Source organism: Spea bombifrons, chromosome 1 (genome assembly GCF_027358695.1).
Source record: "Spea bombifrons isolate aSpeBom1 chromosome 1, aSpeBom1.2.pri, whole genome shotgun sequence".
NCBI lineage: Eukaryota > Metazoa > Chordata > Amphibia > Anura > Pelobatidae > Spea > Spea bombifrons.
The window spans coordinates 11,901,944-11,923,051 of NC_071087.1; the positions used below are offsets into that span (position 1 = coordinate 11,901,944).

Genomic DNA, 21,108 nt, shown 5'->3' on the forward strand with positions numbered 1-21,108 from the left:
GATCACTGCTCATCTGAGATAAGTCTAAATATCTCTTTATTAAATATGAAGTATGTCCCTGGGTGTTTAATTCTATTTGTAGGTAGTTTTTATTCTATCCGTGGTGTCTATCTTATTATAGGTGGGTTCTGCGCTGTATATAATGCTATAGATGAGGTCTGAAGTGGGGCATAACCACTTTTCTGCTTATAATCACTACCTGCCTATTTACCTTCATATTGTACATTGCCTCATTTCTGTTGAGTTTGGTTAATATGTGGCATGAGTTTTTGAGACAGCAGTGACCCTTGAATTGTAGCGAAGTGAAACCACGGTGAAGTAAAGACTCTTGGTGAAGAGATGTCTCAACATCTGCTAGAACTACAGACATTAACAACAAAAGGTCAAGTGTAAACGTGTAGAGAATAGTCTGGCAGATCGAATAGTTAAATGTTCTCCATGGTGCCCAATAGTGGTATTCTGCATGGGTTGGAGATGACTTTAGCCGATAACCATCCGTGAGTTAGTCGCCCCTTCATTTCAATGAGTTCCTTACTGAGATACCATGTCACCTAAAACATAATCTAAGCGAGCAACTGGCAGCGCTGAGGCGCATCGATGATATTGGTGCTTTAGGGGGGGTAAATACGTGGCTGCAAAAGTGGTGTAGGAAGGAGAGATTTGTGTTTTTATGGAACTGGGCAGAATTTGTGGTCTGCTACAGACGCTATGGCAGGCATAGGGACCGTGTCTTAGGCAATTGGTAGAGGAGCCAACAGGCTGTGCTGCATTCTGTATGTAGGGTTCTAGAGCGATAATGGCTTTTGCAGGGGTTTTCTTTGTTTTTTTTTTTTGTTTAATGTGGCTAATTCTATGTGGCTCTATGTTAACAGTGGCTAAGCGAATGCGTGGTTCAGTCACAGTGACATCGGTACCACGCAGGCGATAACTGATCTGGCACAGACCCCGGCTTTTAATGCTGCCAGGTGTCAAAGCACAAGGGGCCGTGGAGATGACTTGACGTGGGGGTTTCTGTGGTTTGAGACATTAAAAATATAAACCTGCTGATCTGATGATATCCTGTGCGTTATCTACTTAGCAGCGAGAAAATCTTTCAAACTACATAGTTTAGCATAAATAGTCAATACAAAGGCGTTTAAGAGGCATTATGACACAAAATGTGAAATGTGGTCTTACTACCATAGCAACCTTTGAAATTACCTAGTTGTTAGCAGGAACATTCTGTTGGTTGCTATGGTTATACTACAGTGCCAGCATCTCTGTATGTCGTCTTTTTTTACTGACCAATTTTCAAAATTTTTCTGTTAATTATTGAAAGTGAGATTTCTGACTGTTTACACACCATATTTTTTTTTCCCCTCTGGATTTTTCCAGTACATTATTCCCTGTTAAAACCATTATATGCTGTTACTTTCCCACGTGACTTGTATCGACTCCGTGTTGGCATTCATATACCCCGTAAAAATGTGTGGTTAAGATTGGTGCTACATCGCTTCCCACAAAGATTAACGGGCATTCTTTTTGTAGCAATTAAACACCCATTCTCAAACCTAGTAAGCTGTCTACTTTAATACATATCTTATAAAAAAAAATGATTCTCCTAATGTCCAAATACCCCTAACGTGAACAAACGAGCGGGGCAGCGAGTTGCCTCTGGTACTAGAGTACTGCTTTTGTCCCCACGTGCTTCTTTGTTGCACCTGGCTTTTGACATGGTGGTAGTTTGAGTTTTCTGGGCCTTGAGTGCTTCCCCTGTTACGTTATGCATCTCTGTACTGTTTTTGTCGCTATAGCTGGAGGAAAAGGCCCGTCAGGAAGCAGAAGCCAGGGAGAAGGAAGAGCTGCAAATGTTTGAGGAGCAGAGACACAGGGAGGAAGAAGAGCGGTTGAAGCATGAACTGCAACGCCACCAGGAGTGCCAGGCTCTGAAGAAAAAGAAAAAAGACCGGTCCAACAAAGAGTCGCAGAGGAGCGATCGCCCAACACACCACTCTCTTTCCACTAAGGAACCCACACGCCTAACCTCTGAAGCTCTGCCCAATGGTACATTGGAACAGCTAGAGGTTAAGGAAACGTTACCCACCCAAATTCTGGGGAGACCATTACATAAAGTAGAGCAGAACGCAATATTTGAAGCTATAAGCGAGCCACCAAACCACGCAGACATAAGAGACTTCAAACCATATGCTCAAAAGGAGGTGAAGGCGAAGCAGCAGGAGCATCTCTCTATGCTTTTAGACTTGGTGCATCAGAAGGAGAACTCTGCTAAGCAAAAGCTGCCCAAAGCGCAAACCCCAAAACTTAGCCCCGAACAAGTAGAACATTCTGAGGCTTCTAAGCTGACCGAGGTCCAACCAAAAGCAAGGAACCAAAGTGAAGCCAAAGTCAAACCAATGGAAGTTTCACCAGTTGTCGAGCCGAAGGATGAGAAAAGGGCAAATGGTAACAACAAGAAGCAACTGAACCACGTGAAAGATGACAAACTGACATGCGCAAGCGACCACTCAACTCTTACGGAGCAACCACAGAACAACAAGCAGCCCACCACCACAGAATCCCCCCAGCCCAAGGGGAAAAGCAAGAAGAACAAGAAGAAGAAAGGCGATAAAGTCAATAACTCCATTGGTAAGCATTTTGAATTTGGTCGCCGTGTCTAGAAATATGTGACGGCTTATGTGTTCCTAATGACATTTTTGACATCTTGCTCAAAGGAAAATACCACAACTAAGCATTTACCTTTCCTGGTCTTGTACTGACTTCCCCCTTAGAGCATAATTTATGATAAAAATGTAAAAATTGCTCAACGTGTTTCCTTGACCTGCACTTAAACCGTCTGCTTCCTCAAGCACAGTTTGTTCTTACAACCTTTTGTACGCTGTTTTGTGTTTCTTCACGTGTGTTAATCCCTTTTATTATACGCACAGCTACTGTAACAATAAGCACATATTTAGTAGTCAGACTGCCCTCTATATATAGTATATATTTTACTTTTGAAGTTAACGTTAAATCTACTGTAATAAACTACTCAATGATTTGAACTTGTTCCAAAGGCACAAATTGCCTGAAAGTAAATATGAAAACGGTCATGATTTAAGTAAACTGCTCTGCTTAATACTTCACTAAATTATATAGGGATTTCCAAAACATTCTGATCAGTTTATCACATCTTTGCTTTATCTTTCTGATGACTTTTACAACATTACAACGTGTAGTGCTTATTTAATTTGTTACTACTTTCACTTTCTCTGTATGAGAGGTCAGTACTTCTACTGGGGTTTACAATTACCTGCTATGACCCATCCTGGGGTATAACAGTAAGTGTGTGTATACACAAATATTTCTGGTTGATGTATATGCATAGGTTTATAGAACAATCCATCATTTTCATTTGTTTACTTCCTTTATTTCACAGATGACGTTTTTCTCCCGAAAGACATTGACCTGGACAGCGTGGAAATGGATGAGACGGAAAGGGAAGTGGAATACTTTAAAAGGTAAAAGTCTCAAATTAAGAAGTACTTTGTGTGATGGCCTTATTCTTAGCAGTCTGGTTTCATATAGTTAAATAGAACTTTAGACATTGGGTAAGACCTTAAAAGAAGGTCTCTTAGTTTGTCCCTATATTTGAATCTCGTTGTATATATTGTCTGTCTAATGCACACTATTTTCCTGCTGAGTCAGGAATAAGGTGTTTTGGGGATCTCTGAAACCCTTAACACAGACTACCCATTTCTACAGCGTGACCAGCACCCTTCAAGGAGAACTGTTGAGCATACGTTAAAAATAGTTCTGGTTTTAATTTATACCTGTAGGTGTTCCACCAGGTTCCTTGGAGTTCTCTATAATTGTATGTTTCTTCTCCCTGCAGGTTCTGCTTAGACTCGGCCAGGCAAACACGGCAAAGACTTTCAATCAATTGGTCCAACTTTAGCTTGAAGAAGACGACTTATGCCGCTCACTGAATCCTGGCAGCTTGAAGGGGGCGACCCTGTCCGAATCGATCCCACTGATTTTATGCCCTGCTGTCCGAGCGCTTATCCAGGCCTTGAGCCAGAGCTGCCTTGCCTTCCCCTACCAGTGCTGTGTGGAGCGGCACTGGATCCACCCCTGGCCTGAGAGTTCTTGCTGATCCGAAGAAAATGCCACTTTCTACCTGAATTTGTTAGCTTGTGTGCTTGTAGTCTGTGAGTGAGACTTTTGGTTGTAGCAATACGCTCTCTCCTTCTTGCCTTGGCCTCCGACTTAAGACTGGTTCCTTGGGATGACTGAGGCAAAAGAAAAAAGCTAATTGCATCATTGACTGTGGCTCCTGTCACTTCTGCAGAATGCTATGACTTATCACACGGACTACTGGAAAAAGGAATGGACTCCAATATATTCATCTGCTCCGAAATCCTACAACCTCACAGGAAAAAACAAACAAACTCATGAACAAGCATTTTTGCAAGTTCTCACAATCTACTGTTTCAAAGAAGTGTACGAGTTACACTTATGTGTTTAATCCCCCGGCCCCCCTGGACTCGTAGCCAGCTTGTGTAAGAATACCTGCAGAATGAGAAAGTAAAAGAAAAAAAAAATCCAAAAAAAAGAAACTCACACTATCGATCTGTTAGAGTGTATAATTGTATTAACACTGAAGCCCGAGCGGCTACTTTTTTAACATATTGTTAAGTAATATTAAAATCATGTCTTTCTTTTTGAAAGATGGAATACATTAGTATGGCAAAAGGATTGTTTTTTTTGTGTCTTGTGCATATTTCTTCAGTCGGGGGGGAGGTTTAATACCCCCTGTCTACAAGAGGTGGGGATTTTGTGAAGAGCGAAGAGTGTGACATAATTGTCTGGAAATACTTTGGGTTGTTTTTGTTTAATCGACTGCTAGCTGCTTATTGTATCAGTCTTCAAAGTATTGACGGGAGATCCAGGCCACTCTGATAATACTGGACAGGTTTATGAAAGCCCTTTTGTATCTGTACAAAACGTGTTAAATGCTTATGGAAAAATAAGACTAGATACTTTGTATGTACGCTGTAGCATACTAGGGGGCGTCTTGGTATATGATCCTCTCCAAAGCAGTAGAAAATGAGTTCTAGATCAGGAGCGTCCAACCTGCGGCCCACCAGCTGCTGCAGGACTACATATCCCATAATGCTCTTTCAGCTAAGGGACTGGCTGAGGAGGATGGGAGATGTAGTCCTGCAGCAGCTGGAGGGCCGCAGTTTGGACGCCCTGTCCTAGATGCTAGGGTCCACGAGTATTCTTCCAGCTCTCCGCAAGCATCCAAAAGGGTATGAAGCCTTTTTAGCCGCCTCCCAGCTGAAGCCATCGTTCAATGGGTCTGGGATATGAGGAGGCATCACAAACATTAACACAGAAAAAGTATATTCCGTTTCACCAGAACTATACATTCTGCAAGAGGTTCAACGTGCTTATTGAAACATAGTTTCAAGTGTAACTCTATCCGTCTAGGCCAGACCTGGGCAAAGCACGGCCCGCGGGCCACATCCGGCCCGCTGAATAGCTCGGACCGGCCCGCAAAGAGTGTCCTGGTGACTCACCAATGAGTCCGGTGTCAGCAACGGGAAGCAGCGAAACTATGCACTCCGAAGCCTTGTTCATTTTGTTCACTTCTGTGCTGTGCTAATAGTTATTCAGGCCTTACTTATTCAAGCACCTCTACCAATGACGTAGGCTTGAATAACTTTATTAAACAGCACATAAGTTAACAAAATGGACAAGGCTTCGGAGTTTGTAGTTTCACTGCTTCCCGATGCTGAGTAAGTGATGCCACTGTAACTTCTGAGTGCCAGGATGCTCGTTGCGGACCTTGGGGAGTGCCAGGACAATCGTTCCACGCTCGTCATTGGTAAGTGTCAGGACTTTTCCCTTTGCATTGTAATTACAATAATAATAATGCTAATAATATTCACTTTTTAAGCTCTCTTCTTGGGGCAGCTCTCTGTGCCCTCTCCTAGGAGCATACTACTGTGTATTAAAAAAATCTATTTTCCGAGGTTAGCTGTTAACCCTTAAATATGGCGGCTAACATTAAAAAAAGAAAAATTGATGCAGAATGCCCCATTACGGCAATGTGCATGGAGCCTTTGTATGTTGGTCTGGCCCTCTAAAACCATTCCAATTTGTCATGTGGCCCCATGGGAAAATTAATTGCCCACCCCTGGTCTAGGCCCTTCAATGACCATAAAAGTTTAGTTGGTCACCCCTTGCAGTTGCAGAAGCCCCCTAAATGCACTTGTCTGCCCGCCTTTTCACTTTTTTTGTTAGTGTAGCCGCTATAAGAAATACACCACTGCGTTTAAGTCTATAAATGTAATACCCCTGCAGTTTGTGGGGTGTATATGATCACCAAAAACACAAGGCGACCGTCCCATAGAAGGGTTGCCCGCTGGCATGTAGAAGGGTTGTTGCCATCCTAGGCCTAGCTGGCTTTAGCCAGAGTACGCCAGTCGTGGTAAGCCTGTGTTTGTGACGGTTTTCCAAGTTTGTATTCTATTCCTACACAAGGTGGCGGTAGACTGTAGTACAAAACTCCTGCATAGAAATATAAAAGCTTTGTGCACCATCCACCAGCTGCTGGACATTTATTCTGATGCAAGGCATGAGCCCCGGGGATGTCCTTTGGGGTTCCTCCTGCTGTTCAGATTATTGTGTATAATTCTAGTAGTGCTCACAATCAAATACATTATGCTTCACATGTAATGCTCAACCAAATGAAACATACCTGGAATGGGATTTTAGGGTCCCTGCTGTTTTGCCCTGATCCTCCATATCCGTTAGGGTATATATATTTCATGCATGCAGTCTTCCCGTGGGAACTTATCCTGTAAACCTGAAAGCTACGCAACTGTGAGTTTGAGGATCAGTTTCCCTTTAGGCTACAGCTATGTCTGTGGTTGGCAAAAAAAGTTGATTTTAAAGAGGAACTGTCACCTACACAGCTTCCAACGTTAATTCTAAAGCTATGTATAGCTTATACTTTCTATTTTTCTGTGATTGTTTTTGAATTTCTTTGAGTTAGTCAACAATGCACGGGATATGTAGTTACTTATCCCAAGGGCCCACTTGGCCATTCTTTTACCTACTTATAACCCGAGGCTCCCATTAAGAAAGAGGGTAAAAGAAAAATAAGTCTGATCCCTCTCTTAGCCTGCCGGCCAGTATGGCAAAATACACGGAAAGCGGAGCGCACAACCTATGCCTGCTAGCGTGGAGGAAAAAAAATGGCATGATCCAAGGATCAGACAATCTGATGTCACAAGTGTCCCTAAATATGTGGGCTATTCTGTAGACTGTCTTTAATATACAGCACTGTGCAGAAGTTTTAGGCAGGTGTGGAAAAAAAATGCCGTAAAGTAAAGATTGCTTTCAAACATTAACCATTTAACATTTTTGTAATATTAACAAAATGCAAAGTGAGGAAAAATCTTAAATCAATATTTGGCGCACCACCCTTTGCTGTAATAACATGTTGTAGCCGTATGGCTAGGTTATCAATTTATTATATGTAGGTTGAAACACAATAACAAACAGAAACGGCTGTGTAGTAGAAATAAAACAGCCATATGCGCTGTGGGGGAGGGGATGTATCTGACGGGATTCTCCTGTGCATATTAAGCTTGCAAGCTGGGCTGTTTTCACCTAATGTGTCCGTTCCTGTTAGTCTCTCAATTCTAGTTCTGTCAGACCCTTTGAATGTGAGAAGCTCTGCACAAATTGTTAGCGCTCTATAAATAAAAGAGAATATTAAAGTACTCGTAAAGTGCTTTAATATAAATTCTTTGGCGAGGCTGCCTGGGACATTAAACTGTCCTATTAAACTAGGCACCTACGACTAACTAAACATGTTCTGAAAAAAAATCGAATGCATACTTTTAATCTTAAAACACTATTATATAAGCGTATTAAATCTTCTGAGCTGAAAGCAGCATCCCTTTTCACAGAAAATTATTTTAAGAATGATCATTTTAGTGCTCTGATCTGCAGACAATTCACCCCGAAATACAAAATCTGAGTTTTATAAGATTTAGGAAGGGGTGGTTTTGTGTCACATTGCAGCCTGCAACTATAGTTTCCAATCTGCATACATTGAAAGCCGCTAACATCGTAACTCAATGTATAGGATGTCTTTACTAGCCTGTGAGTTTCAAGTAGTGTTTAGTATCAATATGTATAACGAGGGACCAAATCAGATGACCTTCTTATTCAAGAAGCTTTTGTGTACTTTTTCTAGCTGTTAAAGATGACGCCACCATACCCTCTATTCACGCACTAGGGCTGCAAGGTGTTTTTTGTTTTCCCTCTTTTTCATTTGTGTGATGGCATTTAAATCACTTAACATATTACCGGCGTGAATCATAACACCTGAGATAATGCTGCCACTTTGGAGTTACAGGGAACCCCCTCCCTGAGTTCGGTGCCAGTTTTGGCTGCCAGGTCATAGAACCATATAAATCGATGGAAGCACTTTCTGTGCATGCGCGCTCGTTAGGCCTTCCTGGAACTCTCATGCAAGCCAGTGCTGGAGCTAGGGAGGGGTAAGTATGTACACGTGTATTGTTCAGCCTCACACAATGTCAATGGTCATACTCATGTATTACAGCGTATATATTCTTCATATCCTTATAAGCGGTGTAGTTGCTCTTCTTAGGCAGACCCGTTCCACAGTGGGTCGTGTGATGGAACTACCTCTGCTGACTTGCTGATCTGTAGTTGGGATTCTTGCCTGAGTGAGAGTTCCACCAGCACTGATTGTCTAGACAATTACCAATCTATTCGTTGCTTATAACAAGGGGTCGTATGTAACAAGATCTATAAAAGACACAGAAGAGGAAGTGGATCCTGTATCTGCTGATTTTCTGAGCCTCAGAAACCAGACACCTATTCTGTTTTTAGCAAATGGAACTGAATTTGTTCATATGACATTTCCAGGGGTTTTCAAGGATTTATTATATATATATATATATATATATATATATAGACTGATGCACCTAACCCAAATATAACAGTTTGCACACTAAGCACCCCATAATATTCATCCAAGCTAACAGAAATCTTAAATCGGGGTTATCAACTAATAATAATTCACAAACAAATAAAAAGGGCCATCAAAATACAGAGAGGGGCCCGCCCAGACTGCAAGCTACAAACTAATAGAATATTGAAATTTCTATCCCTGAATAGGACAGGCCCGTTCCTTCTAACAGGCCTGGTGTTACTATGCGACCCCTTCCTCCTGTCGGTTAAAAATAGTTTAGAAAGGGCCCTTGTTAAACCATTTTGAACCAGCACGGGAGACAGGCACGTATTGGGGTCATGTGACCCCGTGAGGCTGTCCATGCAGTAAACTGGGTGGGTGGGATGTATGTAAATGTGTTTGTATATATTTTTGTATGTGAGCATGGATGTGTATGTATGTATGTATGTATGTATGTATGTATGTATGTATGTATGTATGTGTGGGATCATGGATGTGTAATTGTGTGTGTGTGTGTGTGCAGGGCCGGCCCTACAATGGGGCAGACTGGGGCAATTGCCCCAGGCGGCACTTTAGAAGGGGCGGCACTTTGCCGCCCCAAGCGTTTTTTTTTTTTTTTTTTGTTTTTTTTTAAGCGGAGGAGAGAGAGAGGGGCACCGAGTGGTTTTCGCTTACCCGCTCGGCGCCCCTCTCTCTCTCTCCTCTGCGGCGAGTCTCCCTGTTCGGTCTCGGTGCCGGCTTGTAATGCAGAGCGCCGGAAGTGACGTGAATTTCCGGCGCTCAGCATTACAAGCCGGCACCGTGGCAGAGCAGGGAGACTCGCTGCAGGACTGTTTAAAGGTAAGTACCGGGGGTAGATAATGGTGTCTGCGAAGTTTAAAATAACGCCCCCCCCCGGCGTCGGCGAGGGGGGGGGCGGCATTTTAAACTTCGCCCCAGGCGGCGTTAAGTCTTCGGCCGGCCCTGTGTGTGTATGTGTGTATGTATGTATGTATGTATGTATGTATGTGGGGGATCATGGATGTGTAATTGTGTGTGTATGAGCATGGATGTGTAAGTGTGTAAAATGGGTTGTGTTAGAATGAATGTGTATGTGTGTATGTTAAAATGAGTAAGTGTGTTTACATATGTGTGGGCAAAGAAGGCATAGACAAGTTGTGAAGTTGGGGGGCCCTGTGGTTTCTGTGGACTTCAGACCCTCCTCTGTCTCCCTTGCATTTAATATAAAGCCGGGTCCCCAATTTCACCTCTGAGTTTGAACAGCTGGTTAGTAGCCAGAGATAATCGTACATCCGGCTGCAGAGTAAGGAAGATCTAGATTAAGATTTGGGACATGATGAAATCTGAGCATTTTCCCGTAGTGAGGCCCTACATCTTACAGATTCACCGGTTCCTGCGAATATGTCCAGCGAAAGAATGACTTAACAGGGTGAAAAGTTCACATTTAAATAACGAAACGCTAAAATAGGGAGGGGGGTGGGCGTTAATAAAGTAGAAGAGGGAAGTTTATTTCACAGGAGGAGAAATGTGAGGCCAAAAGTTCCTGAGGGTCCGCTTAGACGAAATATAAGGAAGTTTTACTTTACCAAGAGGATGATAGATAGGAGAAGTAGCCTCCCAGCACAAGTGGTATATGTTAATACTGTGAGAGAATGTAAACATGCATGGGATAAGCCTTAAACTATCCTTAATCTAAAACAAGACCAATAACTGGATTAAGGTCTGAGGTTTTTACAGCACAGAATGGCCAGGGTGGATAAATCGGTGGTCAAATTCTATCATTCCATATTTCACAACTGTGGCAGGACCCAGTCTAGATATTATTCGCAATGGGAAAAATAAGACCCCCGAGGAGATGCTGGAAGGGATGACATTCATGACAGGTAGTAAGAAGTAAAATGTATGGATAAAATCCTATGTGCAACCTGTCCTGCAGGAGGGGCCCTACTGAATTTTCTAATCCTAAAAACACGTGAGGTCCATATGTGTTCACTTTGCTTTCATACAGTTGGGTGCCATAAAGGGACCCTGACACCCCCCTGCTAAATAACAAAAATATGACTAACTTGTTCGTGGTCTGACAATTCACGCCACTGGTTGGCTGCTCGAAGAGCACCCCTTGAAATTACTAGAAGCTCTTGGTCATGCATGCACATGGAAGACTAGCCAAACACTCCTCCTGCACGGCAAAAACACTATATGGACAAAAGTATTGGGACACCTGACCGTTACACCAACAGGGAATTTTATGACATCACATTATAAGTACATAGACATCAATAGGTAGCTGGTCCCCCAACAGTGTAGCATTGTCCGAAATGTCCTGTATGCTAAGGAGTACAAATCAAGCCATTATGGGCAACGCTATGCTTCCAAATTTGTGGAAACCGTTTGGGGAAGGCCCTTTTCTATCCCAGCATGACTGTGCTCCAGCGCACAAAGCGAGCGCCAAAAAGACAACGCTGGATGAGTTTAAGGTGGAAGAACTTTATCGGTCGCACACAGTCCTGACCTCAACCCCATCGAACACCTTTGGGATGATCTGAAACAGGGATTGCAAGCCGGGCCTTAACGTCCAACATCACCGCCTGACCTTGCAAATGCTCTACTGGATGAATGGGCAAAAATTCCCAAAGAAACTCCAAAATCGTGAGGAAAGCCTTCCCAGAAGAGTGGGCTATTATAGCTGCAAAGGGGGACCCACTACATATGTCTATGTATTAGAATGCAATATCATAAAAGTCCCTGTTGGTGTAATGGTCAGGTGTCCCAATACTTTTGTCCATATAGTGTAGCTAGAGGATGGGTTAAGGGGTAAGGTAATGCATTTGCAAGGGGGACACAATGAAAATATATGATAGCTGGGGTGCCTCTAATGTTTAAAATTATTTAAATGGGTACACAACTTTTCATAGTTTCTCTTTCGTGGCTACAGATGGTTTCTATCAAAAGGGAAATGATTAATATTAAATTTAGCATTTTCCTCTCCACGTGAACTCTTTTACAAAATATCACGTTAAAAGCATCATATGGGAAAGGAGAACACAAAAAGTACATTTCTACATTTTATTTTATTCTTCTTCAACTTTTTTTGTTCAGGTGAAATCCAGTAAGTTCCTGGCTTTAGCTTCTGGAAAATCTCTTACAATTCTATAACATAACGTCACTAATACACATTGCCGGGGCTTGTCCTTGATCAAACATCACTCCTGGCAAGAAGCCCCTTTGTTGTTCCGGCTCATACACACCCCATTCTGTCCTAGGGCGGCATGTCCAGGGGGAGGTAGTCCCTCTGCTGCCAAACCAGGGGGCAGATCAGCCTCTTGGGCTGATTACAGGAGACATTTTTAATCTCCCTGACACTATGAAGGCTTTGCTGACCAAACTTTGGAACTTCTAATCTCTGGCTACCCGAAGCCTTCCCCCTGCGGGACACGGCCAGGACTCCCCACTAGTCCCACTGGCGATGGTGGGTGTTTCTGCTGATGTCGGGGGCGTTCCCACTGATGTCAGAGGGAAACACCCCCATTTAAAGGGCACATGGGCAGGGAACGGGGCATGTCAAGACCCCGCTCCCACAACCCGGAGGATTCGGGTGTTGACCCGGAGCAGCAGTCCTTCACCTGGAGATCTCTGGGTCAAACACAAAGTGTTCCCAGGTATGTTGCTGACGCAGCACACCCTCCACACCCACGGACTGCATTATTGTTATTATCTTTTATTTATATAGCGCCAGCAATTACGCAGCGTTTCCTACAATACATATATACAAGGGGTATGACAAGATGAAGACAGCCCGATACATTAGGTGGAGAGAGCCCTGCTCGCAAGCTTACAATCAAGACATCATATCCCAGCGCTCCATGTCTTGGGGGCCTGGGCAGCTGCCCTAGGTTTTTTCTTTCCATTGGCAAACACCTAACCTCCTTCCACACATTGGGGTGACAGCCAGTGCCCCACCAGGTCCAGGTGTCCCAATCAGTTGCCGGACTCTAGCCTAAAACAAATAAATAATGATTTACATTGGTTATGCACCTCTTTAGCACTTAAGGAGTTAAAGCATGTTTCTTCAAATTACTTCTTCCACAAACTACTGTATTGGGAAAAGCCGAGGGTTACTACAATGGAATGTTGCATGAGAACAATCACATTGTGTCCCCAGCAGAACAGGACACCAGGTGAACTTGTTACTGAAATAGGTAAAAGGTTTGCCTTATTTGCACTGCTTGCCACGTCACAATCTATTTTCTCACTTGGACGAGCTGCAGACGCAGTTGTAACCACTTATATCTGGGAAGCCCTGTCTGTGGCTGACGTCAGTACACGCTTGTGTCTGTGTGAACAATGTAACCATGGTAACAACAATTACCGTGTGAGGAAACTCCCTCTCCGCACGCACTCTGCAGGCTAGTGTGTCAGGACGTGAGTTCTGCAATCTCATTACACAAAGTTGTAAGATTTTAGGCTATCGAGAATTCTGCAGTAAAAAGTCAACGCAGGCATCTGTGTTAAAGAACCGCCACTGCATTATGACGTCTGGACACACGCGGGAGTGATAGAGGCTTCTTGCCTGGGGTGTTATTTGGCTGAGGATCAGCTTTGTGTAGGAGATGTGCCCAGGGAGACAGTTTTTAAGGGGTGCGGTGGGAGACAAAGGGTAGAGGTTTAGTGGCAGCCTTGATCACTCTCAATTATGTCCAGTTTGTAGTTACTGGGACTATTTTCTGATGTTCTTAGAGTTGCCACCTGGCCGGTATTTCACCGGCACAGCTGGTATTTAGAGCACCCTGCAAGTATCGGTATATTAAAAATACTGGCTATGCAATGGCCGGTATTTTTTCCAAGGAAGAGTGATTGGCTCCTCTGCGTCTTTAGTGCAGCCCTAGGTGCCGCGACAGCGGAGACTGAGGGGAAGTCATGTTTGATTTCATGACGTCACTTCCCCCAGCGCTCTGGAGACTGGCCGTCCTGTGCAAGCTCGCTGCCTGTGGACTTGCCTGCACTAATAAAAGTAAACTGAGGTAGGTGCGCATTATGTTTCTGTGACAGGAAGTATTTGGGGGGGTAGGTACGCATTATGTTTCTGTGACAGGAAGTATTTGGGGGGGTAGGTACGCATTATGTTTCTGTGACAGGAAGTATTTGGGGGGTAGGTACGCATTATGTGACAGGAAATATTTGGGGGGATAGGTGCGCATTATGTTTCTGTGACAGGAAGTATTTGGGGGGTAGGTGCGCATTATGTTTCTGTGACAGGAAGTATTTGGGGGGGTAGGTGCGCATTATGTTTCTGTGACAGGAAGTATTTGGGGGGGTAGGTGCGCATTATGTTTCTGTGACAGGAAGTATTTGGAGGGGTAGGTGCACATTATGTTTCTGTGATGTCACACATATATAATTAATTATGTAAATTAGCATGGCCTGTATTTTTTGGCAAGAAAGGTGGCAACCCTAGATGTACTGATCAGATAGAGCTGTATGTAGGGACGCGTTTGCAGGATGTTAGAATATTCTTTGTCTTGAATATCTAAGCTTCTCCAGTGATCAAACAACAATGAAGACCACAGCTTCTATGTCTATTAATTAGGTTTATTCGATGACAAATTATCAATTCATACAATACCAATGCTGGAACAAATGTTGATAAAAGGTACTGTAGGCTAAGTATCTTGGTGAGATGAAGATGAGAGTGTGGAAAGAGCATAGAAAGAGACCTTGTCCTTGTAGTCATGGCAATTTATACCCCTTTACATTTGGTTAGGGTATACGTAAAGGAATCCTATTGGAACAGTAATATGATACACCGCCATTCCACAGAAGACCCTCTAAACTACGTCACTTAATTGATACCATATGTTCCTAGCACTCGAGTTGCATTCAGGCCTAAAATGTGCAGAACAAAATAAAAGTATAAAAATGATTTCTTACACTTCCCCCTGTTTATGGTTATGTACCATAAATAAATGTTTGCTGTCCATTCATACAACATTCGTATCGCATTCGTATCACATTCAGTGAGTGCAGGAAGATATGTAAACGATAATATTATAAAAAAGAATCTGTGGAAGACTGATGCATCCTACGTCTTAAAGTTTCCCTTAATATCATCTCTCCTTGCTTTATCTTTTCTCGAATAGTTAAATATGATTTTCTTATTCTACATAATAAACATATTTGAAAAATACCGTATTTGCTCGATTATAAGACGAGGTTTTTTTCAGAGCAAATGCTCTGAAAAATACCCCTCGTCTTATAATCGGGGTCGTCTTCTAATCAGACCTCAAATAGAGGTCTGATTAGGAGACTAAGATCCAGATCCCCCGCACCGCTGCAGGGGACCTGGATCCTCCTGTCGTCGCCCCCCCCACACACACACACTTACCGGTGCTTCCGGAGGTGAAGTTGGCAGCGGGGGTTTGTATGCGTCCGTCGCAAATACCTTCCCCGACTGTCAGAGATCATTGTTCCAGAGTTCCTGATCTCTGACAGCCGGGGAAGGTATTTGCGACGGACGCATACAAACCCCCGCTGCCAACTCCACCTCCTTCCGGCTGCCGCGGAATGAGACGTCAACCCGCTGCCCCGGCAATACACCAGGAAATTGGAAGCACCGGTAAGTAAGTAAGTAAGTGTGTGTGTGTGTGTGTGTGTGTGTGTGTGTGTGTGGAAAGTTTTTCCACCAAGATGTACCTGAGACTATTGACCATTCATGCTCTATGTTTTTGAGTCTTCCTTGCACATGCTGAAATACAATCTGGGCTTCTTTTAATTGTTTTTGTAAGACATTTAAAAATCCTACATCTTTCCTTATTTCATTTGCCCACTTTTGCCATGGAAATTCACTTACTTGTGATAAATTAAACTGTAGTGGCAAAACATTTAACTTTTGAGAATTAATTTGAGAAACATTAATCTGAGTTCCATATATATATCAATACGATACAGACCTTTCGATAATATTTCTGTATGCGTACATTTAGGAAACATTGCTTTAATCAATTCCCCATTAGACATTACCTGTACACATACGCTACCTTTCTCTATAGGCGTTGCAAGATCATTAGATGTTTTCACACTTTGAATTCTACCTGAACATGAGCTCTGGTTATGAAAACATGAATGATATATAGTTTCAGCTTGATGAGACAAACAAATAATTTTGGACACAAAATGTAAACATGCCGACAAGTCTAACTGTTCAGATTCTGACATATCTGTGGAAAAAACAAAATCAGGATACTCTAATTTAATCTGTAGATCGTCTTGACTCTGTAGATCTTCCTTAGAACCGTCAATCATCAGTATGGTATCTTTGCCATGATGGACTTTTTAATGATTTGCATTGTCCATTCGACTCTTCCATACAACCTAAAAACACAACAGATATGCAGCATCAAAATCTTAGCTGATACAAAACCTTTATTATTGTAGCACCTCACTATAAAACATGATGGAATGTTCTAAAATGATTCTTAAGAAATTGTTTAAAATGATTAACATTAAAGACTGCATCATTTTATCAAATAACCAAATAGCAAATTATAACACATGAATTTGGATCATGAGATGAATTTAAGAATATGGACAATAGTAAATAATTAATACTTCAATTGATTACGGAAAAACATATTTGATCAATACTATACAATACATAGTAATTAGAGTTAATTGCTATACTAGCTCCCTGTATACTGAATCAACATAGATCTACGTATTATAGCTCTCACGACACTTACAACAAACATATTCCTGTGTAGTTCCTGTATTAGGTAAATCTTCTTTATTAACTTCAATCTCCCTGATTTGCCTGATCATTGGAGTGTAAAGTAAATCTCTTTGAGGTGTTACAGCCCTGTTAGTATATACATTTGGATCTGAACCGTAAACAAATCCATTTGATTTTCTTTGCTCTTTTAATTTTTTTTTATAGAGAAATTTGCGACATTGTCTTTTAAAATGTCCCAGTTTCTTGCAATAGAAACAGTGAAAAGACTCTTTATTCCAAAACCTGTGTCCCCTGGGATTCTGCATCTGGGTATGTTTAAATTCCTGAGGGGGAGAAGGGGGGGTGAATTAAATGTGATCTCTCCTTTCTACCTATATCCTTGCTATTAACCATGTTAACTACAGACACATTCATTTTAACCCCTTCATGTCTGCATTATCTCCTGATTTTATCAATAAATGCAGCAGCATCCTCAAGTGTTTGCATATCGGAAGCCATTGCTATGCTAGTAGGATCCAGGTAGTTAAACTTTTTAACAAAAACTTGAATCATAGAGACAGGACATTCATCATCAGAAATGTTAAAAACTAATCTGTAAGCCTGCTCAAATCTTAACAAGAAAGAAAATGGATCCTCTGGAATTGTAGGTTTCAGATTTTCTAGTATATCAATTGTTGGATTTGCATTTCCAGTTATAAACTTAATCAACTGCTGGAGTCTATCCTTATCTGTTCCATGGATGATTTCATCATCCTCCACTATAGGAGTACTTATTGGAGCTACTAATCTTCTACTCATGTATGTTGGTAACCAAATTTTAAATAATCTGTTTCTCTGTTCATTGGACAAATTATGCTTCTCTGTATTCGATTCAAATACATCTGCATTACCAAATGCATCCAAATTAGAATTTTACGGCGGTATTTCTTTAAGTAATTTCATTAATTCGCTTTGTATCTGTAATTTTAATTTTGCTGCTTTATTTCTAAGCTTCTTCATTTGCAGTTCCTGTTCTGAACTGACCTCTGGTTCATCCTCTACATTTTCTGGAATTAAGCTGTGTCTTTGTCTATCTCCCCTTGTAATTACACAAACTTGTTTCAAATCTTTCTGCAATTTTGTAATTAACAAATTCTTAATTTCTAAGCAATCCGACAAATCAGAAATCTCTTCAGTTAATAAATCACATTTAGGACATTCCTTTTCTATTGCACACACATTGTGCATCTCATTTTTAACCATGTCACTACTCTGTGAATTACTTTGACTAACATCATTATTAGTCAGATTAACACCACCATCAAGTAATGTATTAAAAATCTTAATCATTTTCATTACATTCCTCAACTTTTGTTTCTCCTTATTCACAGAAAATATATTTTTGTCTATCTTCTTATTTGCATCTTCACATTGACGCCATAAATCATGCCACAAAGCTGAATCACTAGCCGTATAAGGAACAAACGTAAATTCAAGTTTACTTCCGGAAGACAAAGTATTCACAAAATCCATACTTACCGTAGATCAGTTGCTTGCTCAGTCTGCTCTCACTACGATACACGGTTCTGGAATGCTCTTCCTTCTCACCACGTGGTCTGGTAATGGTCTGGTAATGGTCTGGTAGTGTCGAATTACACTTCCTTCTGATCACACTGCTAGGTTTTTTGTTTTTAGTCAGAGGATCTCTTTGATCTCTTCAGACAACTGCACACTATCCCCCCTTTGTCGGAAGTCAAAAACAAACGTGCAGTAAAGGCTCGCCGTAGAAAACTGACTAAAGACTGGCTGGCTCGTCAATTTGTTAGAATATTCTTTGTCTTGAATATCTAAGCTTCTCCAGTGATCAAACAACAATGAAGACCACAGCTTCTATGTCTATTAATTAGGTTTATTCGATGACAAATTATCAATTCATACAATACCAATGCTGGTGCGCATTATGTTTCTGTGACAGGAAGTATTTGGAGGGGTAGGTGCGCATTATGTTTCTGTGACAGGAAGTATTTCGGGGGTAGGTGCGCATTATGTTTCTGTGACAGGAAGTATTTGGAGGTGTAGGTGCACATTATGTTTCTGTGATGTCACACATATATAATTAATTATGTAAATTAGCATGGCCTGTATTTTTTGGCAAGAAAGGTGGCAACCCTAGATGTACTGATCAGATAGAGCTGTATGTAGGGACGCATTTGCAGGATGTTAGAATATTCTTTGTCTTGAATATCTAAGCTTCTCCAGTGATCAAACAACAATGAAGACCACAGCTTCTATGTCTATTAATTAGGTTTATTCGATGACAAATTATCAATTCATACAATACCAATGCTGGAACAAATGTTGATAAAAGGTACTGTAGGCTAAGTATCTTGGTGAGATGAAGATGAGAGCGTGGAAAGAGCGTAGAAAGAGACCTTGTCTAGGGCTTCAGTGGCGAGTGTCTCCTTTTCAATCATGGTTAGCAAACCCGAACTTCCATAATGGTCACTCGGGAGTTTATTCCTATTTGAGTGCCCAAAAAGGCACTAACCTTTCTCAAAAACAAAAACATTTCTCAAAACATGGTCGGGGTTTATAGATTTCCTTCCAGGTGAGATCAAGACACAAACTAGGACCACATTCCAATAGACAGAGTGGTATTGTCAGAGGCTCATCACCAATAACCCCCCAATAGGGTTCATGACGGAAGGCAATACAACTGGACAGGAGACAACGGGTCATAAGGGCCTAGAGCAGCCTAGAGCAGCGCCTAAAATAAATACACCACTGATGATAACTGTGTGGTCCCTCTAAATATTTGTGGTGTCCCCCTGTGCAATGTGTAGGGAGATTCTGTAGAATTACCCCAATATGCAGGTACCGCTTTCCCACCCCCTAGATGGATGATGTGCAGGAGGTGTGTTCGGTCTGCACAGGGACCTTTGCCCCATTTACCTTGCCAGACATCCCCTACCCTTATAATATAACAAGTACAATTTAAAATATACATTATGGATTATTAACTGCTGTGTCCCATCAACAAAACAAGATAATATATTCTTAGAAATCCATAAAAAATTCAAATTGCCGGGATTTTCCCCGTCTCCGTAATATTTTTTTATTCTGCTCATGAACCATCTTAAGACAAGTTCAGTAAACATTGTAGCTGCAGATCATTCGCTTCGAAGTGATAGGGGTGGTTAACCAAACAAAATGCTAGCCTGACATTTAAATAGGAAGTTTTAAATGTCTCTATCCTATGAGCTCTTGCTGTATGTATAGCAGCGATGTGTCTGTATTTTGTAGTTTGTGTGGGTCAGATTTATTTAGAAAAATGGCATAAGGTTTGGGTGGGTGTTGACTTGGGGAATAGATCGGGAAGGTACGTATGACTCATTACACACTTTCGGGTTAAATACTTTTAGAAGTTAATTGAGGCTTAAAGTTCATTATGTTTTCATTTTGATTGAAATAACTTCATATCGTGTGGTTAAAGTTTGAACTCATAAAGATCAATGAAGAACTTTTTTTTACCCCGAGGCACCGAGCAGATGATATTTCTCTTTTTTTTGCGTAACACTGAATTTATTTTGGCGGTGTTCATTTCCAGCAGACCGTTCAGAAATAGATTTGAAAGGTTCGACTTCACTGATATAATAGGGCAAGATGGCATCTGTATTATTACTGTTCTTTCTACAGACGTGGGTGATCTTCAGTGATACAAATTGTATTTAAATAAAAGTAAGTTTGATATCGGAAGAAAAGGAGAACACAGCTTTTATTGTCATTCTTAACTTAAAATCAGGACTGTGTGATAAAAGCTCGAAATTTGTCTCTTTTTCCTAAAAAAAAAAGCAGTGTTATACTAGTTTTGACTGCAGGGTTTACATCGCATTACATGACCCAGACGCATTGCTAGCCCCATGAGTGGTCTGGTCCAAGTTGGATCGTACCTTTTTAGATCAACCACCCCATTAATCAGAGGCACACCAGGGACCCGGATCGCCCAAGAGAGCAATAAGCAGTTATGCAGCAGAGAGACGTCTGTCCCCTTGACCTGCTGCTTTTCTAGGCCTAGTCAGCATACCTGAGAACTTCTGAGCTCTGACCACCCGGAGCCTTCCCTTACGGGATGCTCCCCATCATCGGGACGTTCTTGATTATGTCAGAGTAACAAGAAGGAGGTGTTCAGTCGAGTTCTATTCTTAAAATTATTGTCAGACTGCTTGTTGAAAAACCCAGGGTCACACAAGGATGTGGTGGTTAAACTTAAACCTGCTTTGTAACCTGGCATTAAATTAGTAAAGTACTGCAATATGAGTAAGGGAAAATACATTCACTCAAAACAGTTTTCTAAAAATAAATGTAATGCATTTAGAAGTGTGTGGTCCGAACTGGACAAATCGTTTTA

The 21,108-nt window shown here is 41.7% G+C and overlaps 1 protein-coding gene across 2 annotated transcripts in view; it reads left to right on the plus strand.

Moving 5' to 3' along the window:
* FAM193A (family with sequence similarity 193 member A) overlaps nt 1–4,717 on the plus strand; it is a 38,952-nt gene extending 34,235 nt beyond the window's left edge. For both annotated transcript variants that reach the window (XM_053458211.1, XM_053458210.1), the window contains 3 exons: nt 1,794–2,625; nt 3,413–3,494; nt 3,869–4,717. In XM_053458211.1, the coding sequence (XP_053314186.1) occupies nt 1,794–2,625; nt 3,413–3,494; nt 3,869–3,962 (1,008 nt within the window). In that variant the 3' untranslated portion in view covers nt 3,963–4,717. The remainder of the gene's footprint in view (nt 1–1,793; nt 2,626–3,412; nt 3,495–3,868) is intronic.
* The last annotated feature ends 16,391 nt before the right edge of the window (nt 4,718–21,108 follow it).